At 47.8% G+C, this 22354-nt stretch overlaps 1 protein-coding gene across 2 annotated transcripts in view; it reads right to left on the bottom strand.

The window, feature by feature from the left end:
• The window catches only part of NR1I2 (nuclear receptor subfamily 1 group I member 2), a 29516-nt gene continuing 7162 nt past the window's right edge, over positions 1-22354 (bottom strand). The window contains exons 2-9 of one of the 2 annotated variants that reach the window (XM_081075315.1): positions 11112-11330; positions 8946-9079; positions 7457-7644; positions 6318-6592; positions 4231-4373; positions 3855-3971; positions 3404-3509; positions 1-1988 (exon numbers count right to left, since the gene is read on the bottom strand). In XM_081075315.1, the coding sequence (XP_080931441.1) occupies positions 1844-1988; positions 3404-3509; positions 3855-3971; positions 4231-4373; positions 6318-6592; positions 7457-7644; positions 8946-9079; positions 11112-11143 (1140 nt within the window). In that variant the 5' untranslated portion in view covers positions 11144-11330 and the 3' untranslated portion in view covers positions 1-1843. The remainder of the gene's footprint in view (positions 1989-3403; positions 3510-3854; positions 3972-4230; positions 4374-6317; positions 6593-7456; positions 7645-8945; positions 9080-11111; positions 11331-22354) is intronic. The other variant, XM_081075314.1, reaches the window with a different exon arrangement.

Below are 22354 nucleotides of genomic sequence, written 5' to 3'. Positions count from 1 at the left end.
AGAGTTGAATGAAATTTATATTTCCAAATGAGACAAATTCCTGGGGGCAAAATCTGTATTCATTATATTTGCAGAGAGGAGCATTTATTCCACTTCAGTTTCTTTTCTAAAAATAAGTTTGTTCTATATCTCCTTGATGCAGAAGAGACTGGAGGGAAAGCAGGAAATAGGTTTGCTTGCTTTGCTATATGGTATTGATGATTTCTTGTTCTCCAAGTTTGGCCTGCTTCTTGTGAAATGGTAAAAGCTAAGCGAGTATCTGTTTCTTAAAAGTCAGTTAACTTGTAGCTTTATTTGCATCAAAATATTAAACTTTTAAAAGTAATTCAATTACTACATTTTAAATTATGGTATAAATATGTAAGTTTTATAATATATGAAACAATCATTTTATGGTAAAACCAAGTGAATGCATTTTTATGTCCTTGCACCAACAGTCTTCAGATGTATAACAGGCAATAGTACAGTAAGTACTAAAAAAAAAAGAAACTTATTACGTATATGACATTTCTATTTTCCCACCCCCACATGCTTCTTCCCCTGAAAAGAGGGCAAAAAAAGGTTTAAATCTCTAGTGGAAAGTTACTTAAGTCCTCTTGACTTGATATGACATTAAATCCAGGAACAGATTTGCTAAGCTTAGTTCTTACCTGGGGAATGCCTTGTGTAAAATTAGTTAAAATGTAATTGGCAGAAAAAGCAAAAACGTTTTTACTCAAAATGGTACAAACAGAGTAGACACTTCCATACTCTTTAGCTTTGAAAATAGACGTGTGAACGAGAACATACGTACATGCCGATGGAGCACGTTTATTAACAGCCTGTCAATGTAGTCTCGTCACAACGTACCAGTGTTCCAGCCTCAGGAGCAAACCCGAGCCCCAGTGCAGACGTGGAGTAGACCTACACCAAGTCACACACATGTGCACACAGCCAGTCAGTGCCTTCCTCCCACAAACACATGTCCCAAGGACCCCTCACTTGGGTCCCCTGGTGCAGAACCGCATATGCATGCAGAACCGCATAGCTTAGCGTCCACACAAAAAAATTTCTTCATAAGATTTCTTCACCTGTCGTTTCTCCTTTTGATTGAAGTTGTTTGTGTTTCTGCTTTGTTTTCTCTTCTGAACTATAAATTTTCCAAGGTCGGGATCCATGTGTGAGTTAGTGTATATACCACACAGCCGGTCGCATATTGTTGGTACTTAATAATGTGTTTGAGTGGGTGCAGACACACGGAATGAGGAGGGAAGAATGGACATATGGAGTGGTCATGACAAGCTCCTAACATGTGGTGCAGGCTTTCTGGCTTCTTTCTAGAAAACTCTGAGACACTAACGCACCTGCTGATTGACACAGGCCTGGAACTCACCAAGCAGCTCAGGAAAGAAGGCTGCGAGTGAAGAGTGAGGGGGAAGTAGGAGATGGGAGCACGGGAAATAACAGCAAAAAGACTCAAGAAGCCTCAAGAAGAAGTCTGGGTGTGGGTACAGACTGTCCGATGGCACAGCCCCAGTGACCCTTTCCCCTCTCCCACCACGACACGAAATCCCCAGACCACAGGGCCTTTTCTAAGGGAACAGTGGCCTTGCCTCTTCATGGACCTGACCCATTGGCCAGTGCACTCTCCATATAAGGATCTGCGGCTTTGCTCTCCACAGACTGAGCTGGGGGCTGGGGGGCCCATGTCCCCTTGCTGCAGCACGCTGGCTAGTGTCAGAGTGGTTGTGAATTCCCTGAGAAGGCAGGACCCACAGGACGCGGCCGGCTCTGAGCGATGTCCGTGTGTAGGCCCAGCAGCAGTGGCTGTGCTGCCCCGGGGAGGCGAGCCCCCGGGCGGCGCTCAGCCCTCCGAGATGCTGAACAGCTCCCGCATGAGGGGCGTGGCAAAGGGGTGGATGTCCTGGATGCGCAGCAGCCGCCTGGTGTGCTGGGCGTTGATGCTGCGGAGCTCCGTGAGCACCGCCATGATCTTCGGGAACAGGAACCTGCAGGTCGGCCACAGGACAGGTTGGGGGCGGCCCCTTGTCCCCCCCACCCCCCCAACGCTGGGCCCCGCTCTGAAGCTGCACGAGTTTAGGGGGTGGGCTGTTAATCAGGACATCTCTGGTCAGCCAAGAGCCAGGGCTCGGTTGAACTGCGTAAGCGTCTGTTCAGCCTGCGACAAGGAGGGCAGAACGGACGGGGACTGGAGGTGTGGACCGGCGCTGCCATCGCACCTCACCCTCTGGGCTCCGGTCCTTGTACCCAGAGACTTCCGTGGGAGCACCGAGGCACTGCAGACGCCGAGTGCATGGCTCGACTTTGGGGGTGGGGGCCACTGCCTTGGCTAATGGCTGGGGTCAGGACTGAGTGGAGTGGTGGTGGAGGCAAGGGCTGCAAGCAGCAATCCCTTCCTGACTCTACCCCGGGATCCAGCGGCGGAGACACACCTCGTGCCTCAGTATCCCCACGATGCCGCCTGGCTCCGTACCCGGGAGGACTGAGCAAATAAAGGCACGGCCACCACAGCGTCCCAGGATGCGGAGCTCAGAAGAAAGCTGCGGCCCGCCACGTGGAGACGCGAGGCTTTAAGTTCACCCTCGTGCCCAGTGCTGGCCTTGCCTCATGGCCCAGGCCTGTGCACTGCTGAGGCCCCGCCAAGGACAGAAGCCCTGTCTAACCAAGCCCTGAGCGGCCTTCCTCCTCTGGGGGGTGACCAAAACAAACGGATGAACAAGCTCATTCCTGCCCCGTTTTCTTGTCTTTGTTCTGGGAGACGGTTAGGCCGTGCTGGGGAGTGAGGGCTGTGGGCTTGGTCAGCCTGGATTCCCCTCCAGATCCCACTGCCTGGCTGTGGGACAGTCAGGGGCAGTCGCCCTGAGCCCCAGTCCCCTGCGGGATGGTGGCGGTACCCACTTGGCGGGGCTGTTTTCAAGACTAGCAGTGACTACACATATAAAGTACTGGGCACCAGGGCTGCCACTTCTCAATGCGTAGTAGCTATTATAGACTTATTTTTACCATCATTATTGCTCTTTTTTTATCATTATGATTATTGGTGGCTATTGCTAGAAGACCCTGTAGGAGCCTCAGGAGAATACCTGGCTGCTCTCACCCCTTGATGACAGGTGCCCTGAAGGCCCTGGGCAGATGACAGCTGTGCCTCAGGGAGCAAAGTCCCATGAGCTGGGCATGGCCTCAGGCCCTTTTCAGGTTTCTCCATTGTTGGGCTGGAGCTCAGGCTGACTGGGCAGGAGGCCTCAGTGGAGGTCATAGAAAAGGGCGCCAAAGCCCTGGTAACAATCAGAAGCTGCCCCAGGCGTGATTCCATTCTGCTCTCCCACAGAGGCGCAGAGCAGGTGGGAGCTGGGAAGGCAGGGCTGCCAGGGGACCCCTCCCACGCCTGCTGCCTGCTGCTCACCGGTGGGCGGGCTGGGGCCGATTGCACTCGATGTACTCCTTCAGGGCGATGGCGAATCGTTCCTGCAGCTGGTCCACCATGCCACGCTGCACCACACCTGGCCGGTCTGGTGGGAAGAGGGAGGCAGGGTGGTGCCAGCAAGGCCATGGGGGCAAAGACACGCTCAATCCAGCCCAGGGAGGGTACAGTGCCAGGCAACTACCTCCCAGAGCCAGAGACACCCAGGCGGGAAATGAGGGGAGCACTGGGAAGGCCATTCATCACCCCACCGACCCAAGGAGAAAGCGGTGGGAGTCCCCATCCCGGCTCTGCAGTGACTGCGGGTCGAGACCATGGGTTGGGACCTTCCCTGGGGCGGACAGAAGAGGGGCTGATAGGAGCTGCAGCTAAAGCTGAAGGGGTGTGCAGGCGTGGAGAGAGGGGAGGACAGGCAGGACAGGTGGGTCCTCACCTGGGGAGAAAAGGGAGATGGCCTGCATCAGCACATACTCCTCCTTGTGCAGCTGCAGTTTCTTCAGCATGTAGTGGAATTTCAGCACAGGCTCCAGGAGAAGCTGCTGAAAGCCACCTGGGGGAGGAAGGAGGAGGGGGAAGGAGGGGGGAGGGGGGAGGAGGGAGGGAGGAGGGAGGGAGGAGGGGGGAGGAGCAAACTTGTCAGGAAGTGAGTCCAAGACCCAGACTCCCCTTATCAAGCTCTTTCTTCCCGTCACCGTCACCGAGGCTTCTGCCCCGCAATCCCAGGACAGGCACATCCCAGTGGCTCCTCTCCTCCCTCCCCAGTTTTCTTTCCCTCCCTCTGCCAGGGCAGGAGGGCAGTTCTCGGGCACCTGCAGGGTCTTCCAAGCAGTAGGACAGCCGGCCGCACTCCCAGGTCCCAGTCTCTGCATTGAACACCGTGTTGAACCTTAACTGGCACAGCTCAAAGGTGGCCCCCTTCAGCAGGGAGATCTGGTCCTCGATGGGCAAGTCCCTGGCAGCAAGGATGGGAGGGGATGCCAGCTTCCTGGGAAGCCCCACAGGCCAGCACCCACTCCCATAATCCAGAAATCCGGGGAGGGTGCGGGGGAGGGAAGAGCAGGATGTGCTCCTACTCCAGGGGATTATGGCAGCTGCTGTTCATTGCCGCCATCCTCTCCCCCTCACAATCCAGCCAAGCACAGGACTCCCTGCCACCTTCCTCTAGTCTCCTGCTACCTTCAGGGACGCCCCTGCCAATGGAGCTTGGAGTCCAGGTCCCTCACAGCCTGGCCCCATTTCCTCCAACTCCCTGTACAGCCACTGACCCACAGCCGATGCCTTGGCTCCTGGTCCCTGGCCTCAGACTTGCTGCCTCCGTTTCGCCACTTGGAATGATTGCCCTATTAGCTTCACTTAGGTAAATCCTGCTAGTCCTCAGGCCAAGTTGTCTTTGCGCCTCCCAGAAGTCTTTCCAGAACACAGAGTCTTTCTACTGCTGCCCCTCCTTTAGCGTGAGTTCCATGCAGCCGGGCTATTTGTTTCCTGAGGTCTTTAGGGAGGTCAAGCCTGGCTGCCTTGAGCCCCACTCCCAGCACTGAGCACAAGCCTGGCCACAGGAGCTGCCTCTGCTCTCCATGGTTAGATTGACACCTCTCCTAACCTGAGACGCCTTCTGCTTTACTCTCCTCGGAAATTCAGTCCCTTGTTTTTCTCACACCTCCCTTCTTTTAGATCCATAATACTGAGCTACACATGCCACAAAATTGATCTTATTCTTCTCACCTCCCCAGTGCCCAGCCCAGCACCTGGCAGGTAGTGGCTCTGACGTCTGTACTCTGTTCTTCCAATCTGGCCTCTCTATTTAACTGCGACCCATGCAAGTTCCTTAACCTCGGTGAACCTCAATTTTCTTCCTGTAGATTGAAAGTGATAGTCATGCCCGTCTCCTGGGTGGTTGTGCTCAAAACTGTGGCCACAAGAAGCAGCAAGTGACCTCCCACCCTGGGGTTAAATTGTGGGTCATCAGATGTCAGTGGGGATGGCCAAGTTCCCCATGTGTAAGGAGGCCTCTCTCCCTGCTCCCTTGACCTAATGTGGCACAATCTGAACCCCACTCCAGCCTGTGGCCACCCTCCTCCCATTAAAGATGTCCTATGTGAGGGCTTCTGGAATATAAGCTGCCCTCTGCCTGCTCATGAAATCGGGGGCTCCTTGTATGTGACTCAGCTCCACCTGACCAGGCCTGGCAAGACCAGGTGGCCAATCGCAGGACACATATGCCCAGGGCCATCTCCAGCCCTGACACACTACATATTATGGGGCTGTGGTTGCCACCTCACCAAGAGGTTCCCGGGTTTCTCACTAAATGTTGCCCCATGGTTGTTGCCTGCATGCCTAGCTCTGGGGAGTCCCAACCCTTTCATTCTCAGGATCAGACTTCCTCCTCACGGCCTTCTCAACTTTCTCTTGGTGGCAGACTGCTGGAGACTGAGCGTCTGTTCCTGTCTCTTTCCTTCTTCTCCCTCTGCACTTCCTTCCCTTTTCTTCCAACTCCTTCTTTGCGCTGGACCTATTAACTTGTGATTCCTGCCCTTTTGGCGGGAAATGGAGGAGGGAATTACTATCTCAATCTCTGTCATGTGTGAGCTAGGTGGTCTTCAGATATTTTCTTATTTCATGTGACAGTCCTAAAAGATCGGAGTTCTTAGCTCCCTTCTAGCAGATGAGGAGACTGAGACAGAGAGGTTCAATGGCAGGCCCACAGCCCCAAAGCTAAGGAGCCATGCAGCCAGGGCGCCATTCCCTAGAGGTGCCAGGTGGCCTGGGGGGCAGAGATAAAGGAGGGTCTTTGATCACCAACATCCTCCAACATCACAGGGATCTACCCTAGACCCTTTGAACCCGTTGCCCATTTCCTGCTCCTTTCCATACCCATCCACCCAGCCCAGTGTCCTACCTGAAGTGGGAGATGACTTTGGCAAAGTTGATGATGCCTTTGAACATGTAGGTTGACATGTCAGCCATGTGGGGCAGCAGGGAAAAGATCTCTTTCCCGCTGCTGGCAGCTGGGGGTTTGTAGTTCCAGACACTGCCATCTTCCCCCCGCAGCTGCAGAGAGACCTTCAGTGAGCACAGATCTTCCCTGATCTTGCTCCACTTGGCAGCTTCTTCCCCCAGTGGAGTCTGCAGAGCCTCTGGGATCTCACGGCCACTGGTGAGCACCTCTGGCAGCTGGGGCAGAACGGGAGGTAGGACAGCATGTATTCTCCCAAACAGGTTCCCACAGGCCCCAGATGGGTCCACACAGACACCGCTGCAGCCTGCGAGTATACACAATTGCAGGCACACACACACACACACACACCCCCACACACACACACAACACTTGCATCTGCTCTCTGCTCTCATATCAGGTGGTACACTTTCTAGATTTGTGAATTAATGGTCTTTCACATCCTCGTCTGGGTTTGCTCCCTGCCCAGGGGAAGGTGAAGGGGCTCCTCCGATGGGTGTGTCCCAAGCATCTCAACCTTGTGCTCAGGAGACTCAGAGAGAAGGGTCTGGGAGCTGCAGATGGAAAGAAAAGGCTTCTGGTGCCATTGGCTACCAGTTCTATGAGCAGGGCAGGGGACCAGAGACACTGTGAGCACAGGGTGGGAGGAGGGTGCAGGGATCTAACACGGCCCACGGTGCCGAGATCACTATGTTTCTTGGATCAGTAACAGCAGATTGCAAACATCATACCCACAACAGGCCCCGACCCTGTCTGTCCTCATAAAGCCTTGGGCAACTCAGCTTCCCAAATGCCACTTACTGCTCAGACCCAATTCCTGACTGTTGTGGAAGGAGAGAGCAGAGATTCTCAAACCTGAGCATGCATCAGAATCACTTGAGGGGTCTTGTCAAAACACAGACTGCCGGGCCCACCCTCAGTTTCTAATTTTGAACGTCTTTTGCATTTTTAACAAGTTCTAACAAGTTCCCAGGTGCTACTGCTGCTGCAGATCCAGGGACCACTCTTTGAAGACCCCAGGAAGTGAGATTGGGGTTTTGAGGAGCTAGCATGGTTGCTGAGCCAACTCTAAAGCCTCATACCCGGAAATTCTTGAAATGGGAGAAAGTAGTGTCAAAGGTTTTCATCTGAGCGTCCATCAGCTCCCTGATCATCATCTGCTGCTCTTCAGTCAGACCCTTGGCTCCCGGGGACTGCGTTCCGATCCGTTCTCGCTTCTTCCTCCTGATCAAGGCCCGCCTCTGCTCCACGGCTGCCTCCGACATGATCACTGCAGAGACAGCCAGGAGCAGGCTCAGGAGCTAAGCCACCCTCCCGTAACCCCCTGGCAGCAGTAGGGGGCGTGTCGGTGACAAGAAACCCGTCCTTCTCTAGACTCCGCTGAAGAAACACTTGGGTAAGGACAGAGGGGTGTGCTGCCTGCAGCGGTGGGGTTTGTGATCATTTTGTGTAAGTGGGAGGAGCCCGGGCTTCACAATCAAAAGGTGCTGGGTTTGAATGACAGCCTTGCCGCCACCTAGCGGTAACCTTGAACAAACTCCTTAACCTCTCCTGCCTTCAGTTTCCTTCTTTATCATAATGAGTGACAGTGCTCACCTCCTACTGCCCTGACAATGAGGCATTGCATGGAAGTGCGGAATATAGTTCCTGGCTATATCGTATATATACCAAGGCCTCTAGGTCTCCGAGCCCCTGGAAAGCTGGGGCTACTGCTTAGCAAGAAATAATCGACTCAGCCAATTTCTGTGTAGCCTACAGCTTTAGGGCCTTCCATGCATTTCTGGAGCCTACTTGTGAATGCAGAGCGAAGCTGTGGGATCCTTGGAGGGGAAAAGCAGGGAAAACAAGTGAGGGCCTGGCTTCTGCTCGTCAGCAGGAAAGGATCTCTGCTCACATGCCAAGGGAACTTGTCACTGGAAAAAGGCTGCCCACTCTGTGACTGATGGAGACAAATATGCACTTAAAACTTGCAGCCTTTTCCCAATGAACTTTAATCTCAGAGTGACCTGGGAGCACCATTATACCAAAGCTCGACAGGTAGAACAAGAGCACCCTACATCACCTGTCTGCAAACAGGTCCTCTGTAGGATGCCCAGTCTGAAGCAGCTGAGGGGCCCTAGCCACTGGAAGATTGGGGGTCATATCACACCATGCGTCTCTGGCTTCCGTCTCCCAAATTCATCTCCCCCAATATGGCTGAAACACCATAAGAACATTATGAAAGAGACAAAAAGAATCATGTAAAGGCAACTAAGGAGTGAGAGGGGCTCGGCCCTGGCCAGAGACGCCCAGCACACCCAGAGCAGAAGATAAGATGCCCTCTGTCTGTCAGGTCCCAGGACAGGCTGTGGTGGTGCGGGCCGATGGGCTGCAAGCTCTGCTCCATGTTCCTGCTCGGTTGCAAACAGGCCATACGCTGCCACAGGCACCTCTGCACATGCACACACGCGCTGCACACATGAGAATCCACATGCTCACGGCCCGTTCTTGGCCCCGGGCACACCTGAATCAGGCTCCCAGCGCCTGTGCACCCCAGCCCCCTGCCTGCCCAGGACACATCACGCTGCTTACTCTCCTTCTTCATGCCGCTCTCCAGGCACTTGCGCAAGCGGCAGGCCTGGCATTGCCGCCGGGTCTTCCGTGTGATCTCACAGGTGCCCTTCCGGAAGGGGCACCTCAGCCGGGCGTTTCGTTTCATGGCCCTCCTGTGCGAGAACAGAGCAAATGGTAGGCCGTGGGGAGCAGGCCAGGGAGCTCTGGGCCACCCCTCTCTGTCTGCCTGTCCCTGCCCAATTCAAGGTGAGGGGACACTAGCCACACCCACCGTGGGCTCTGCCTTTGCCTCTGAGTTGAGAGCAGTTCATAAGAAAGGTCGTGGCAAGGACTCTTCAAGCTTCCGGTCTGGGGTCTGGGTTGGGCTTCCGGGAGGCCCAGGAGGAGGTTGGGGGGTGAGGTGGGGAGGAGGAAAGCTTTCCTGCAACATTCACCCTGTGCGGTGCTTTCCATAGCCCCCTCCCCCGCCCCCACAGCCAGAGCTGCTCTCTGGGCTGTTTCAGCTCCAGGCTCAGGCCCAGCTCCCTCACCACACCCTATCCCCTCATCTCCTGTTACCAAGGACCTGTGGGATGTTTCTGTGTAGGTGACGTCTTCTAGGATTGTGCTGAGATCTCTAAAAGGCATTGACCCCACTGCCCCAGACACAGCGGTGCAAGGGCCCATGCCTGCAGTGCCCACACACCCCACTATTACAGGGTGCTGAACTGCTTTGCTCCACTAGGCCAATCAGGAGAAGCCACTTCCAATGGGAAAGCCATTGTCCAGTGAGGTAGAAAGCCTCCCCAGAGTTACCTGTCCCTCCAGCGACCCCAGGTCCCCCAGTCTAGAGTAAGGGCTGGGGAAGGGAGGGGGCTTTCTGTCTCCAGGCTCAACACCGTGCTTCCTGCCTGTGGCCCCAGCACTATGCTGCCCCAAGCGGAGCAGGCTAAGGTCAGAGTTCCCATGTAGGTTGGCAGGAGAGAAAAGCGGAAAGAACTGAGCTGCTGAACTCACCAACTCCGAAGCCTTCAGACTGCTAATCACGAGAGGTAACATGTGCTCCTTATTGATAAACCCTTTTGAGTGGAGTGTTCTGTCACTTGTAACTAAATGCAGGCTGGTACTATCTCTGTGTCCGTCCTCTGTTATAATCCACAAATGCAGATATTCATTTCCTGCCGGAACGTTGGTGTCTTCGGAGCTGTCCTAGGCCCACCTGACCTCATGGGACCTGAGAACGGCTCAGGCTTGACCACGTCAGACTGAAGCTGGGGTTTCTTCACTGGGCTGGAGGGCGTTGGGCTATGGGACAGTGAACTGCTGTGGTGCCTGCCTGAGCTAATCCCGGCCTGGAAGCCCTCCTGAGTTCTGGCCCCTGCCCCCCACACCCCACAACACGCTGACTTACAGCCCATCTTTGGGACTATAGGGTTGGCCCTGGCTCTAGGGTTCATTTCCATTTGCTCGTCCAGCCACCAGGAAGAACTCTGCAGAAGGCCCGGTCAGGCTGGCTGTCCTGAGAATGTATGCGAGTCCCAAGTGTGTCCCTGAGGTGGGAACCGCTCTGTCATACCTGGTCTTCCCTCAGAGCTGACAGAGACCTTTCCTCACACAGTCCTTCCTCCTTTTCTGGCTGGCTTCTCTTTCTTTTGGTCTGAGCCCTGCATTGAGCTTTGTTCTTCTCTTTCTTAGCTGGAAAATGTGAGCCTTTCTGTCCAGGCCTGTCTTGCTGTGAGCTGGCACTTTCTAGTCCTTCATTTTTTTGGACCTCCCTGTCTGCCTGTTTCTAGGTGACTTGTTTTGTCATAGTCCTCATTTATGTTATGCCATTCTTTATTTAACAACCGCTCCCTGAGACGGATTTGAACACTTGCATTCTGGACTTCCGAATTCTTTCCTCTTTTATGAACTGATTTTTCTGTTTTATTAAAGAATATGTAGAGGAACAAAGAGGTATCTTAATGGAAGGAGACCTTTCTTGGGTAGGAGGACAGAAGATAAAGGATTCCTCTGAGATATAAATGGCTCTCCTGAGACTAATGAAGGGGACTTTGAACAGGCCACTGGCCCACACTTTGAACCTTGGAGGAAGGTCGAGCTGAGGCCCTGCGATGGTGCCCCATGGACTCATGGTAGAACCTAGTTAGATGTGACCAGTATGTCAGGTGTGGCTAACAGGTGAAGGTTGACAGGTTACTCTACCTGAAAAAGCCTTTGCATCCTTCACAGGTCATGACATTGAAGTGATAACCAGTGGCCTTATCCCCACATACACGGCAGATTTGGGGACCCCCATCTCCCTCCTTTGCATTGACCGTGGGCTTCCCAGGAGTGGAGTCTGCATCTCCGCCGTGCACAAGGTCAGCATGGTTCCAGCTTTCTTCATGTCTCACCTCCAGGTTTGCTTCTGGGCCTCGGGGACTAGAAGTAAAACAACCACAGGGAATTAGAAGGGTGGACAGGGATGTGCGAAGGCACTTCTCCTGTGTGTCACTCTCATTTGGTTCTGTGGACACAAGAGATGACCTATCATGGAAGAAGTGGGGTAGGGTTGGAGTTGTTATAAAGAGAGATGAAACAATGTCATTGTATATACAATAATAGGGCCTTGGAGTAAAACCTGTGAACAAGACCATGGGAGAGAGAAACCTAAGAGGAAGAAATGAGAAGGAAAAAGAAAAGGATATCTGAGTTGGATCATAGAAGTAATTCGTGAATGGACTGAGATTAGGAGACCAGGAGCTGGTCAAAGGCCTGAATAGGGAGCAGCCCATGAGACAAGCTTCTTGTTCGAAATGGTTTCTGTGACTGGGGAGAACCAGGAGGGTGGCCCCTCAGGTGTGTCGTGGCCCCATCTTCCAGAGAGAGCTGGAAAGGATGGGCAGAAAGATGATTTTCCATTGAGTTACTAACCAGATGAGGAGAAACATAGAGAGGAGCCCAGTACAAGATGCAGGAAGAGAATGGTCCGGGTGCCAGTCAAGCTGGGGTACGAGTGAATATCAAAGAATTTTTTTTTAACAGGACTTTATTGGGAACAGTGTGTACTTCCAGGACTTTTTTCCAAGTCAAGTTTTTGTCCTTTCAATCTTAGTTGTGGGATTTGTACCTATTCATAGAGCTATGCTTAAGGTGTTCACCAGGCAAATTTCACCTTGAGAAAGTGACTTAAATTCTACTTGGGATGGGCACTGAGAATGATGAGTAGAAATTGTGAACTGTCCTATTCACTACTCTAGTCTCTCTGGGCACTGATTGCAAAGGGCCGCCATGCCACAAATGATGTAGCTTTTTCTAAAACCAAAATAAAACTTTTAGTAAAATTGCAACACACAAATTTCTGTGTCTAATAGCATGACAGATGAAAGGTGACAGTTTTACCTGTAAGGATGAATTAGAAATTAATCTTTCCCCTGACGCTGAAACTCCAGAAAACTGCAAATAAAATAGGCTGACTGGGAACTTGAACTGAAGAGGTGTTGGGTGGGGGGGAATCTCCTCCAAGTTTTCAAGTCATAATCCTGACCTCATATAGGTTTGCAGACACAATGTAAACTTCAGGTGTTCACAAAAACTCAAGGCAAGAATTTGACTTAAACTGCTCTTGGGGTGTAGTGCTCCCAGCCCCCCACAGAAGCAGATGCATTCCTCCTTTCTATGTAACTTCACTTTCCACTTAGGATCAAAGAATCACATAAGTAATTTTCAAGAAATATGAGCAAAAACTCATAAATCGTGAATCAAAGATAACACAGTACCATGAGCAAGAGCCAGCAAGCGAAAGCAACTTACCGAAGAATTAGACACGCAAAGACTCCTGAACTACTCGACACAGAATCTGTTTAAATAAATGGTAAAAGAGGTTGGAGATATAAGAAAAGAGCCAGACTATAAAGCTGACCAAGCAGATTTGAAAATGAATAAAAATTGACCATAAAATCTGAACAAACTATCAATTTCTTGGGAGTTAGAAAGAGTAAAACACAACTAAAATTGCAATAACGTGTAAGTCAGAAGATAGATGATCACAGTCAAAGTTTTCTAGGGTTAAAGGAGGAAAAAAAATAATAAATAATCCAGATTTTGATTAATAAAATATGCTTGTTAAAATTTCTCGGTGACACCTAAAAGTCTAGAAGTAGAATGTATAACTTGGAAGTTAATAGAAAGGGAAGAAATGGAAAGAGAAAAAAATATCCAACTAGAGATCCAACTAAAAAGAAACTGAAAGAGTGAGACAAATAGGAAGCACAAGATAAGATGGTGGAAGTAGCAAATATATTGATAATTAAATGTAAATATATTAAATGCCCTGTGGTGGCTGGGGTAATCTAAGGTTTGGGATTAGTATTTTGGGTGCAGACTTTGTGTCAAAAGTAAATGATAGTGATGGATGTTAACCAGACCTATTGTAGTGATTGTTTTGCAAAATATGTATACAAATATTGAATCATTACATTGTACACTCAAAAGTAATATAATGTTATATATCAATTAGTATCTCAATAAAAAAAAATAAGGGGGGTGGCTGGTTATCTCAGTTGATTAGAGCATGGTGCTGGTACCCTGTTTCCCCAAAAATAAGACCTAGCTGGACAATCAGCTCTAATGCGTCTCTTGGAGCAAAAATTAATATAAGACCTGGTCTTATATAACATCATATAAGACCCGGTATTATATGATATGATGTGATATGATATGATATGATATATGATACGATATGATATTATATAAGACCTGGTCTTGTATTATATAAGACCGAGTCTTATATTAATTTTTGCTCCAAAAGACGCATTAGAGCTGATTGTCCGGCTAGGTCTTATTTTCGGGGAAACATGGTAGCACCAAGGTTGCCGGTTCAATCCCCGCATGGGCCACTGTGAGCTGCACCCTCCTTAAAAAATAAAAATAAAATAAAATAGGATGGGGGAAGGGGGGTTCACACAGTATGAGGGATATAAATGATAAATGTCTAAGTATTACTTTGTCTTGTGCACCTGAAACTAATAAAAAAATAACTAAAATTAAAAAATGAAATAAAAGGAACAAAGTAGTCTTTAAAAAAAAATTCTCTGGAAGTCATGTGCTGACCTCAGCACATTAGAAAAATATATTTGGGGCGGCCGGTTAACTCAGTTGGTTAGAGCACGGTGCTATTAACAAGGCTGCCAGTTCGATTCCCCACATGGACCACTGTGAGCTGTACCCTCCACAACTAGATTGAAACAACTACTTGACTTGGAGCTGATGGGTTCTGGAAAAACACACTTAAATACAAGTTTTTTTAAAAATAAGGTAAATAATTTTTTAAAGGATGGGGTATATACTAAAGTGGTAATTAACAATAATTGAAATTCACAATGTTATAGGTCCTTTGCAAAAAGTGAATTCACTTATTCACCATCACAATTATTAGAACATTTGTCATTTCATTCAACAAACGTGTGTTGAGCATGTATCACACACCCCATCCTCTGTTATAATGGGTTCTTTTTCAGGTTCTGCAAAAGCTGGAAGTGACTGTTTTGGCAGAAATCCAAGGCCAGCCATAATACCTTCTAACTGCTAACAGTCAAAAAGACTGTTCCAAAATCAAAGGATACTGTGTTTCCCCGAAAATAAGACCTAACTGGAAAATAAGCCCTAGTATGATTTTTCAGGGTGATATCCCCTGAACCATAAGCTCTAATGTGTCTTTTGGAGCAAACCTTAATGTAAGACCTGGTCTTATTTTTGGAGAAACATGGTATCACAGGAAGGGAAATTTTTATATGAAGGTATTGTTTCAGAGTGCACATAAGAGGAGAACAAGCTTCCTTAAGTTCACAGCTTCATTCTAGAGCCATTGGGAATAGCAGAAACTGGGGCTATGGAGATGGATGGCAGAAATTCTGCACATAAATGATCAACTTTTGGCAAAGGAAGACAGTGGGATGGCACTCCCTCAGCCATCGGTATAAATGCTGTTCCCTAGTAGGGAAGCAAGACGTAATTACAACATGATGCACGAATTTCCTAAGAAACTCAGTAGATGACACACACAAAGATGAAAGAAATGTCTCCAAAGGGACAGAGGAGAGGCCTTTACTTAAACTGTGTCTGATTAATACACTCCCCAATTCTGTAATGAGGAGGTATTAGAACTAATGCCAGAATCCCACTCCCTAGCGCTGGTACAACTTACTTTATTTTGCCAAGTTTTCTGTTAAATAAGCAGACTCTGGTACAATCCGTAGTCCATTCTTTCATATTCTTATGAAACCCCAGGTAAAGAACCATGGCAGCTATTCTCCAGAGATGATCCCGGGATTCCCACCCTTACAGTCAACTCTCATGATGAATCTGGGATGGTCTGTGACTTGCTTTAAGCAATAGAATGTAGGGAGGTGACACTGTGCCTGTTCTGGGCCTGAACTGGAAGAAGGCCTGGTAACTTCTGTATTTGTGCTTTGGGGAGCCCTAAACCATCATGTGAGAAATTCTGATGGCAAGGACAACACACAAAAAAAGAGAACTACAGACCAATATCTTTGATGAATACAGATGCAAAAATCTTAAACAAAATTCTAGCAAATTGAATGCAACAATGCATTAAAAAGATTATTCATCAAGACCAAGTGGAGTTCATCCAAGGGGCACAAGCATGGTTCAACACATGCAAATCCATCAATGTGGTACATCACATAAAAAAAATAAAGGACAAAAATCATATGATTCTATCAATTGATGCAGAAAAAGCATTTGATAAGATACAATATCCATTTATTATTAAAACAGTTAATAAAATAGAATAGAAGGAAAATACCTTAACATAATAAAGGCCATATATGACAAGCCCTCAGCTAATCTCATAATTAATGGTGAAAAACTGAAGCCCTTTGCTCTATGTTCAGGAACACGACAGGGCTGTCCCCTATCACCTCTGCTTTTCAACATAGTGTTGGAAGTCCTTGCCAGAGCAATCAGGCAAGAGAAAGAAGTAAAAGACATCCAAATTGGGAATGAAGAAGTTAAATTGTCACTCTTTGCAGATGACATGATGTTGTATATAGAAAACCCTAAAGACTCCACCAAAAAACTATTAGAAATAATCAATGAAAACAGTAATGTGGCCGGCTACAAAATCAACGTACAAAAGTCCATTGCATTCCTATATACTAACAATGAAATCTCAGAAAAAGAAATAAACAAACAAAAAAAAACAATTCCTTTTGCAATTGCAGCAAAAAGAATAAAATACCTAGGAATAAACTTAACCAAGGATGTGAAAGACCTATATGCTGAAAACTACAAGACATTTTTAAAGGAAATTGAAGAAGACACAAAGAAATGGAAAGACATTCCGTGTTCATGGATTGGAAGAATCAACATAGTTAAAATGGCCATATTACCCAAAACAATATACAGATATAATGCAATCCCCACCAAAATCGCAATGGCTTTTTTAAAAGAAATAGAACAAAAAATCATCAGATTTGTTTGGAACCACCAAAGACCCCGAATAGACAAAGCAATCTTAAGAAAAAAGAACAATACTGGAGGTATCACACTCCCTGACTTTAGCTGATACTACAGGGCTACAATAATCAAAACAGCATGGTATTGGCAGAAAAACAGACACATAGACCAATGGAATAGAATTGAGAACTCAGAAATAATACCACATAAATATGGACAGATAATTTTTGACAAAGAAGCTAAAAACATACAATGGAGGAAAGACAGCCTCTTCAATAAATGGTGCTGGCAGAATTGGAAAACCACATGCAAAAGAATGAAACTGGACTGCTATCTGTCACCATGTACCAAAATTAATTCAAAATGGATCAAAGACTTAAGCATAAGACCTGACACAATAAACTGCATCGAAGAAAACATAGGTACTAAACTTATGGACCTTGGATTCAAAAAGCATTTTATGAATTTGACTCCAAAAGCAATGGAAGTAAAAGCTAAAATAAATGAGTGGGACTACATGAAGCTTAAAAGCTTCTGCACAGCAAAATTAACCATCGACAAAATAAAGAGGCAACCAACTGAATGGGAGAAGATTTTTGCAAATAGCGCCTCCAACAAGGAACTCATACAACTCAACAATAAAAAAACAAATAATCCAATTGAAAAATGGGCAGAGGACCTGAAGAGACATTTCTCCAAAGAGGACATACAAAGAGCAAATAGACATATGAAAAAATGCTCAACATCACTAATAATCAGAGAAATGCAAATGAAAACCACAATGAGATCTCACCTCACCCCAGTCAGAATGGCTATCAGCAACAAGACAAATAGTAACAAGTGTTGGAGAAGCTGTGGAGCAAAAGGAACCCTCATACACTGTTGGTGGGAATGCAGACTGGTGCAGCCGCTATGGAAGGCAATGTGGAGGGTCCTCAAAAAATTACAAATAGAATTACTGTATGACCCAGCCATCCCTCTCCTGTGTATCTACCCAGAAAATCTGAAAACATTTATCCATAAAGTCACATATGCTCCAATGTTCATTGCGGCTTTATTTATGGTGGCCAAGACATGGAAACAACCAAAATGTCCTTTCATAGATGAATGGATAAAAAAGTTGTGGTATATATACACAATGGAATACTATTCAGCGGTAAGAAAAGATGAAATAGGACCATTTGTGACAACATGGATGGATCTTGAGAATATAATGCTAAGCGAAATAAGTCAGACAGAAAAAGCAGAGAACCATATGATTTCATTGATATATGGTATATGAACCAAAAACAACAAAAGAACAAAACAAACAAATGAGAAACAAAAACTCATAGACACAGACAATAGTTTTGTGGTCACCAGAGGGTAAGAGGGGAGAGGGTGGTAGATGAGGTCAAAAGGGGATCAAATATATGGTGGTGGAAGGAGAACTGACTCTGGGTGGTGAACACACAATGGGATATATAGATGATGTAATACAGAATTGTATATCTGAAATCTATGTAACTTTACTAACAATTGTCACTCCAATAAACTTTAATTTAAACAAAATGAAATTCTGGCTACCCTGCTGGAGTGTCCATGCAGTGAGGCCATGTGAAGAGGGAGAACCCTGAGATGACATTGATGAGAAGGACCCAGCTGCCCCAGGCATCCAGCCATCCCCACGAAGCTCCAGACACGCGAGCGAGCCCTCTTGCACATCCCAACCCAGGCAAGCATCCAGCTGATACCATGTGGAGCAGAACTCCTACCTGAGCCCTGTCAACACACAGAACACCACATGGTGGTTGGTTTAATCCAGTCAGCTTGGGAGAGGCTTGATACCATGGCAAGAGGCAATGGAAATGGAACGCTTGGAGCTTTGTTAGAAATAGATCTGGACTAAGATGGGCTGGGCGTGCCAGACAGCACCTGGAGTCCTGACCCTGTTCCACTCTCACATCAGTCCTCCTGGCAGAACGGTGCCCCGTGGGCGGGAACTGACAGTGACAGGAGACTCGTCTGTGCCAGGCATCTCTCTCTTTCATGTGAATTTAATAAAACCGATTAGACCTGCAGATTCAGTGGAATCCAGCTGCGTTTACCCGAGGCTTGGGGATGTGAGCAAGCCAGCCCGCCAGCAGAGGGCCGACATGATTGCCTCCCGTATTCCATGAAAGTGAAATCCTTCAGTGAGGCCTTTGCCAAAATAATTAATTGTAAAATCCAGTACATAGGCTGAATACCGAAGATAGGATATATTCTCAGCAAGGAGGAGCCACCAATAAAAGAATTATAAGTCAGTGAATGTAGTGTTTTTACAGGACAGAGTCTTGCTGCGCGGAGCACACACATTCCACCCCCTCTCTGGGTGGGTGACCACCTCCTTACCTAGTAGGAGGTAGAACCAGAATTTGAATCCAGGCCAGTCTGCCTCCTAAACCTGTGTTCTTAATTCAACATTATGCCCATCCTTCACAGGATTTGTTTCTGAATGAGTGAGGCATTTATTAAACTTGCTTCATTTCTATGCAGCTTTTTCCTAGGCAGTGCATTGCAAACAGAGGCCTCCACGGCATGTGATGCCTTTGATGTAGCTCTCTGTTCTTGGGCAGAAAGTGATTCGCTAAGATCCTCAGTTCTCGCCGTCTCAATGCTGCTGGTAGCAGAAGGAACCAAGGAACCTGGCTGCCACTCCTGCCACACCGAAAGGCATCTTGTCCCATGCCATCTGAAGGGCTGAGGGTCCTCTCTTTCATGTCAGAGAAATATTCAAGGTCGTGATGCCCATCCACTGGATCTTGACCAGTTGCCGAGAGGTTCCATCTGTATTCCACATCCTTGACTTTCTGAGGAGAGGCCCATGTAAGTGGCTGACCATGTGACTAAAAGGACCTGCAGTTTTCTGGGGCTGAGGGTTGCCTGTTTCCTGCAGATTCAGTGGTTCTCAGCCTTCGGATTTTAGTCATCATTTATGTTGGAGGCTTTTTCTTTTGTTTCCCACTAGTCAGGCCTTTTACTAAGCTCTTAAAAATACCGGCTTGCCTTACTCACAAGAGACCTCTGAAGAGTTATGGGATGGGCCACAGATTCAGGTGGTCTCACAGGGTGCTGCCTAGCAAATCGCTAAAATTGCTGAAGGCTCAGTCATGTGTGGGGGCAGCAGTGGCCTTTCCAGGTATGCAGTGATTTCCTTTGCTAAGCGCCCCAAATTCCCTATTAAATTAGGGAGGAGGGAGGGCCTCCATGAATGAGACACATATACCCATGGAAATACTAATTGTGACCAAACAGGACACAGCTGTCCCACAGTCTCCTGGAGGTCAGAAGACTTTGTTGTTTGCTCCCTGAGGCTGGAGATGCAAAGAGCACTGTCCTACTCTTATTGTTAAGAAGTCCTAGCCCCTGTCACTGTCCTTGGACTAACTCGCTCTACTCACCAACTTCTCTGGTGCTTAAGATTCTCAGAAAGAAAATGGAAACTGCTGAAGAGGCCAACATGGCGTTGGGCATGAAGAGGACGAGCAGACTGCCCTCGGGGGGGGGGAGGGGTGTTGCCATAAGGGCAGATCTGACAGGGCAAGAAGTGAGGGGAGAGGTGGAAGTGTGGAGGCAGGTGCCACGCAGAAGCCAGCCTGGGGACCCCCCAGTGGTGGAGAGCATGCACTTCAGGGGAGACACCTTTGGACTTGGGGAGAAAGAAAGGAAGGAGAGTGGTGCGGAGGGAAATTCTAAAGCAAACATAAATCACATTTCTGCTCTAGAAGGAGCAAGGGTCCCTGGGAAGAAGAAAAGAGGAAAGGAATGGGTGCAGGAGCAGGATGGGAGACAGGAGAGTAGCACTGGTGTTGAAAGAGGACAAAGGGCTGAAAAGGGGAGCAAGGAAAGAACTGCAGAGACAGTGTTGACAGATGAGAACTAGATGGAACCCCATGGTGGGCTGGGGCCAGCAGAGGACAATGGGTTTCAGGAGGCTCCCACAGGCATGCTGGCAAAATGCTGCTGCCGTGGTGCTGGGAGAGGACTCGAAGCAATTTCAGGTTCAGAAATAAGGATGACCGAGACCCTGCTTCAGGTCCACAGACTTGAGGTTTCCTGATCAATGGGGATCAAGCTGTGAGACGCAGCACACTCAGCGTGAATGGGTCAGTGATCTGAGATGACTCAATAACACAGGCTAGATGGCTGATCATGACTACAAACTAGAAAAAAAAAACAGAAAAATGAGTGAATATGTACACTCCTCCCCCTGCACGAGGAACATGTGAAAGGGAAGGACTAAAAGGGAAGGTGCTGGGAAGCAATCAACTGGTAACCTTTGGAGTCAAATATTTAGAGACTGTGTGTGAGAACATGGGTGAGTGGTGCTGTGGGTAACCCAGGCCAACAGGTCAGAAATTAGGCATAGACGTGGGCAGTGGTTGTCTTCACGTGCAAGAAAGGAGAAAATGCCCCGTAAGAGGTTCAAAATGATGCCCATTAGGTTGCAAAGTTTAGCAGAGAGGTACAGAGAAGGGGAAAATACTCACTAGAGCAGGAAAAGCAAAATGTTAGAGGAATGGTGAGCAGGACAGAAGTCCTTGTCAAGGTGTTGGAATATAGTAGAGAAACAGAGAAAGAGAAAACTAAGGAAGGGAGAATAGGGGATTATCGCTTAGAAATTGGCGAGAGCAGAGTGAAACAAGTTCAAGCAAAAGTGAGGGACCAGCCTTGGCCAGCAGCACAGACGGTGGGAGGGGAGGCAGCATTAGGTGATAAAGATTGAGGACACAGAGAAACCACTGGTGATGGGTGTTTTCCTTATGGAGAAAAGCAGAGGGACTGCTGGGTAATGCTGAGGCCAGAAAAGAATACTAGAGAGCAAGGCAGACAAACTGCCATCTCGTAGCCATAAGCAAGGGCGAACGAGTTGACTGTGTGAACAGAAGAGAATTGTGGCACTTGCCAAAGCAAATTAGTTAAGTTCCCAGTGTAACGGTTCAGGGGGTCACCCGTCTTCCTCACCACCCTCCCATGCTTGTGAGAACACAAAGCTCATCTGTTATTCAGGGCTTCGTGCTGCCCTTTGCTCGCTAAGTGACAGACAGAAGGAGGGTCCCTGGTGAGATACCGGTAGTCTCCACTTCCACACTAGCTTGGTTCCCTTGCTGACCCAGGAGCCGACCCACCAGCCAACAGCAGATTCTTCCCTGCTAGGGTGGGAGAAATTTCATCAAGCTGTCAGTTTTGTCAATGGGGGAGCAGTGGTGCCGTGCTGTTGGTCACCATTATATCGTGGTACATATAATGAAATACTTTCAGCCTTGCAAAGAAGGGTAATTCTGATACCTGCTACACCATGGATGAACCTCCAGGACATTATGCTAAATGAAATAAGCCAGTCACAAAAAGATAAATATTATATGATTTCACTTATGTGAGCTATCTAGAATAGCCAAACTCAAACAGAACGTAGGATACTGGCAATGCACAGCAAGATACCTGTAGTGCATAAAACAGTGTTAGACACTTGAAAGTTGCTAAAAGTAAATCTTAAGCATTCTCAATGCACACGTGCACGCACACACACATGAGTTATTTAACTATGTTAACTATGTGAGGTGAAGGATGTGTTAATTATCATGACCCTGGTAATCATTCTACAATGTATATGTATATCAAATCATGATGTGTACCCTTTACACATATACTATTATAGTTGCAATTATTCCTCAATAAAGTAAAAACAAACAAAAAAAAGAAAAGTAAAGGGTCCTTGCCGGGGTCTGTGGGAGGGAGGAATAGGGGGTTGTTTAATGGGTATAGAGTTTCAGTTTTACAAGATGTGAATGGTCTGGAGATCAGCTGCACAACAATATCAATACAAGTAACATTACTGAATTGAACACTTAAAAATGGTTAAGATTGTAAATTTTATGTTATGTATATTTTACCACAATTTAAAAAATAACGTCACTTGTTACTAAATAAATGTTGGTCTACTATTTAAAGAATGTTCCAAGGGG

Source organism: Rhinolophus hipposideros (assembly GCF_964194185.1).
Source record: "Rhinolophus hipposideros genome assembly, chromosome: 2".
In the NCBI taxonomy this organism is placed as follows: Eukaryota; Metazoa; Chordata; class Mammalia; order Chiroptera; family Rhinolophidae; genus Rhinolophus; species Rhinolophus hipposideros.
Note: the sequence above shows the minus strand (reverse complement) of the source record. Positions and strands in the feature narration are given on the sequence as shown.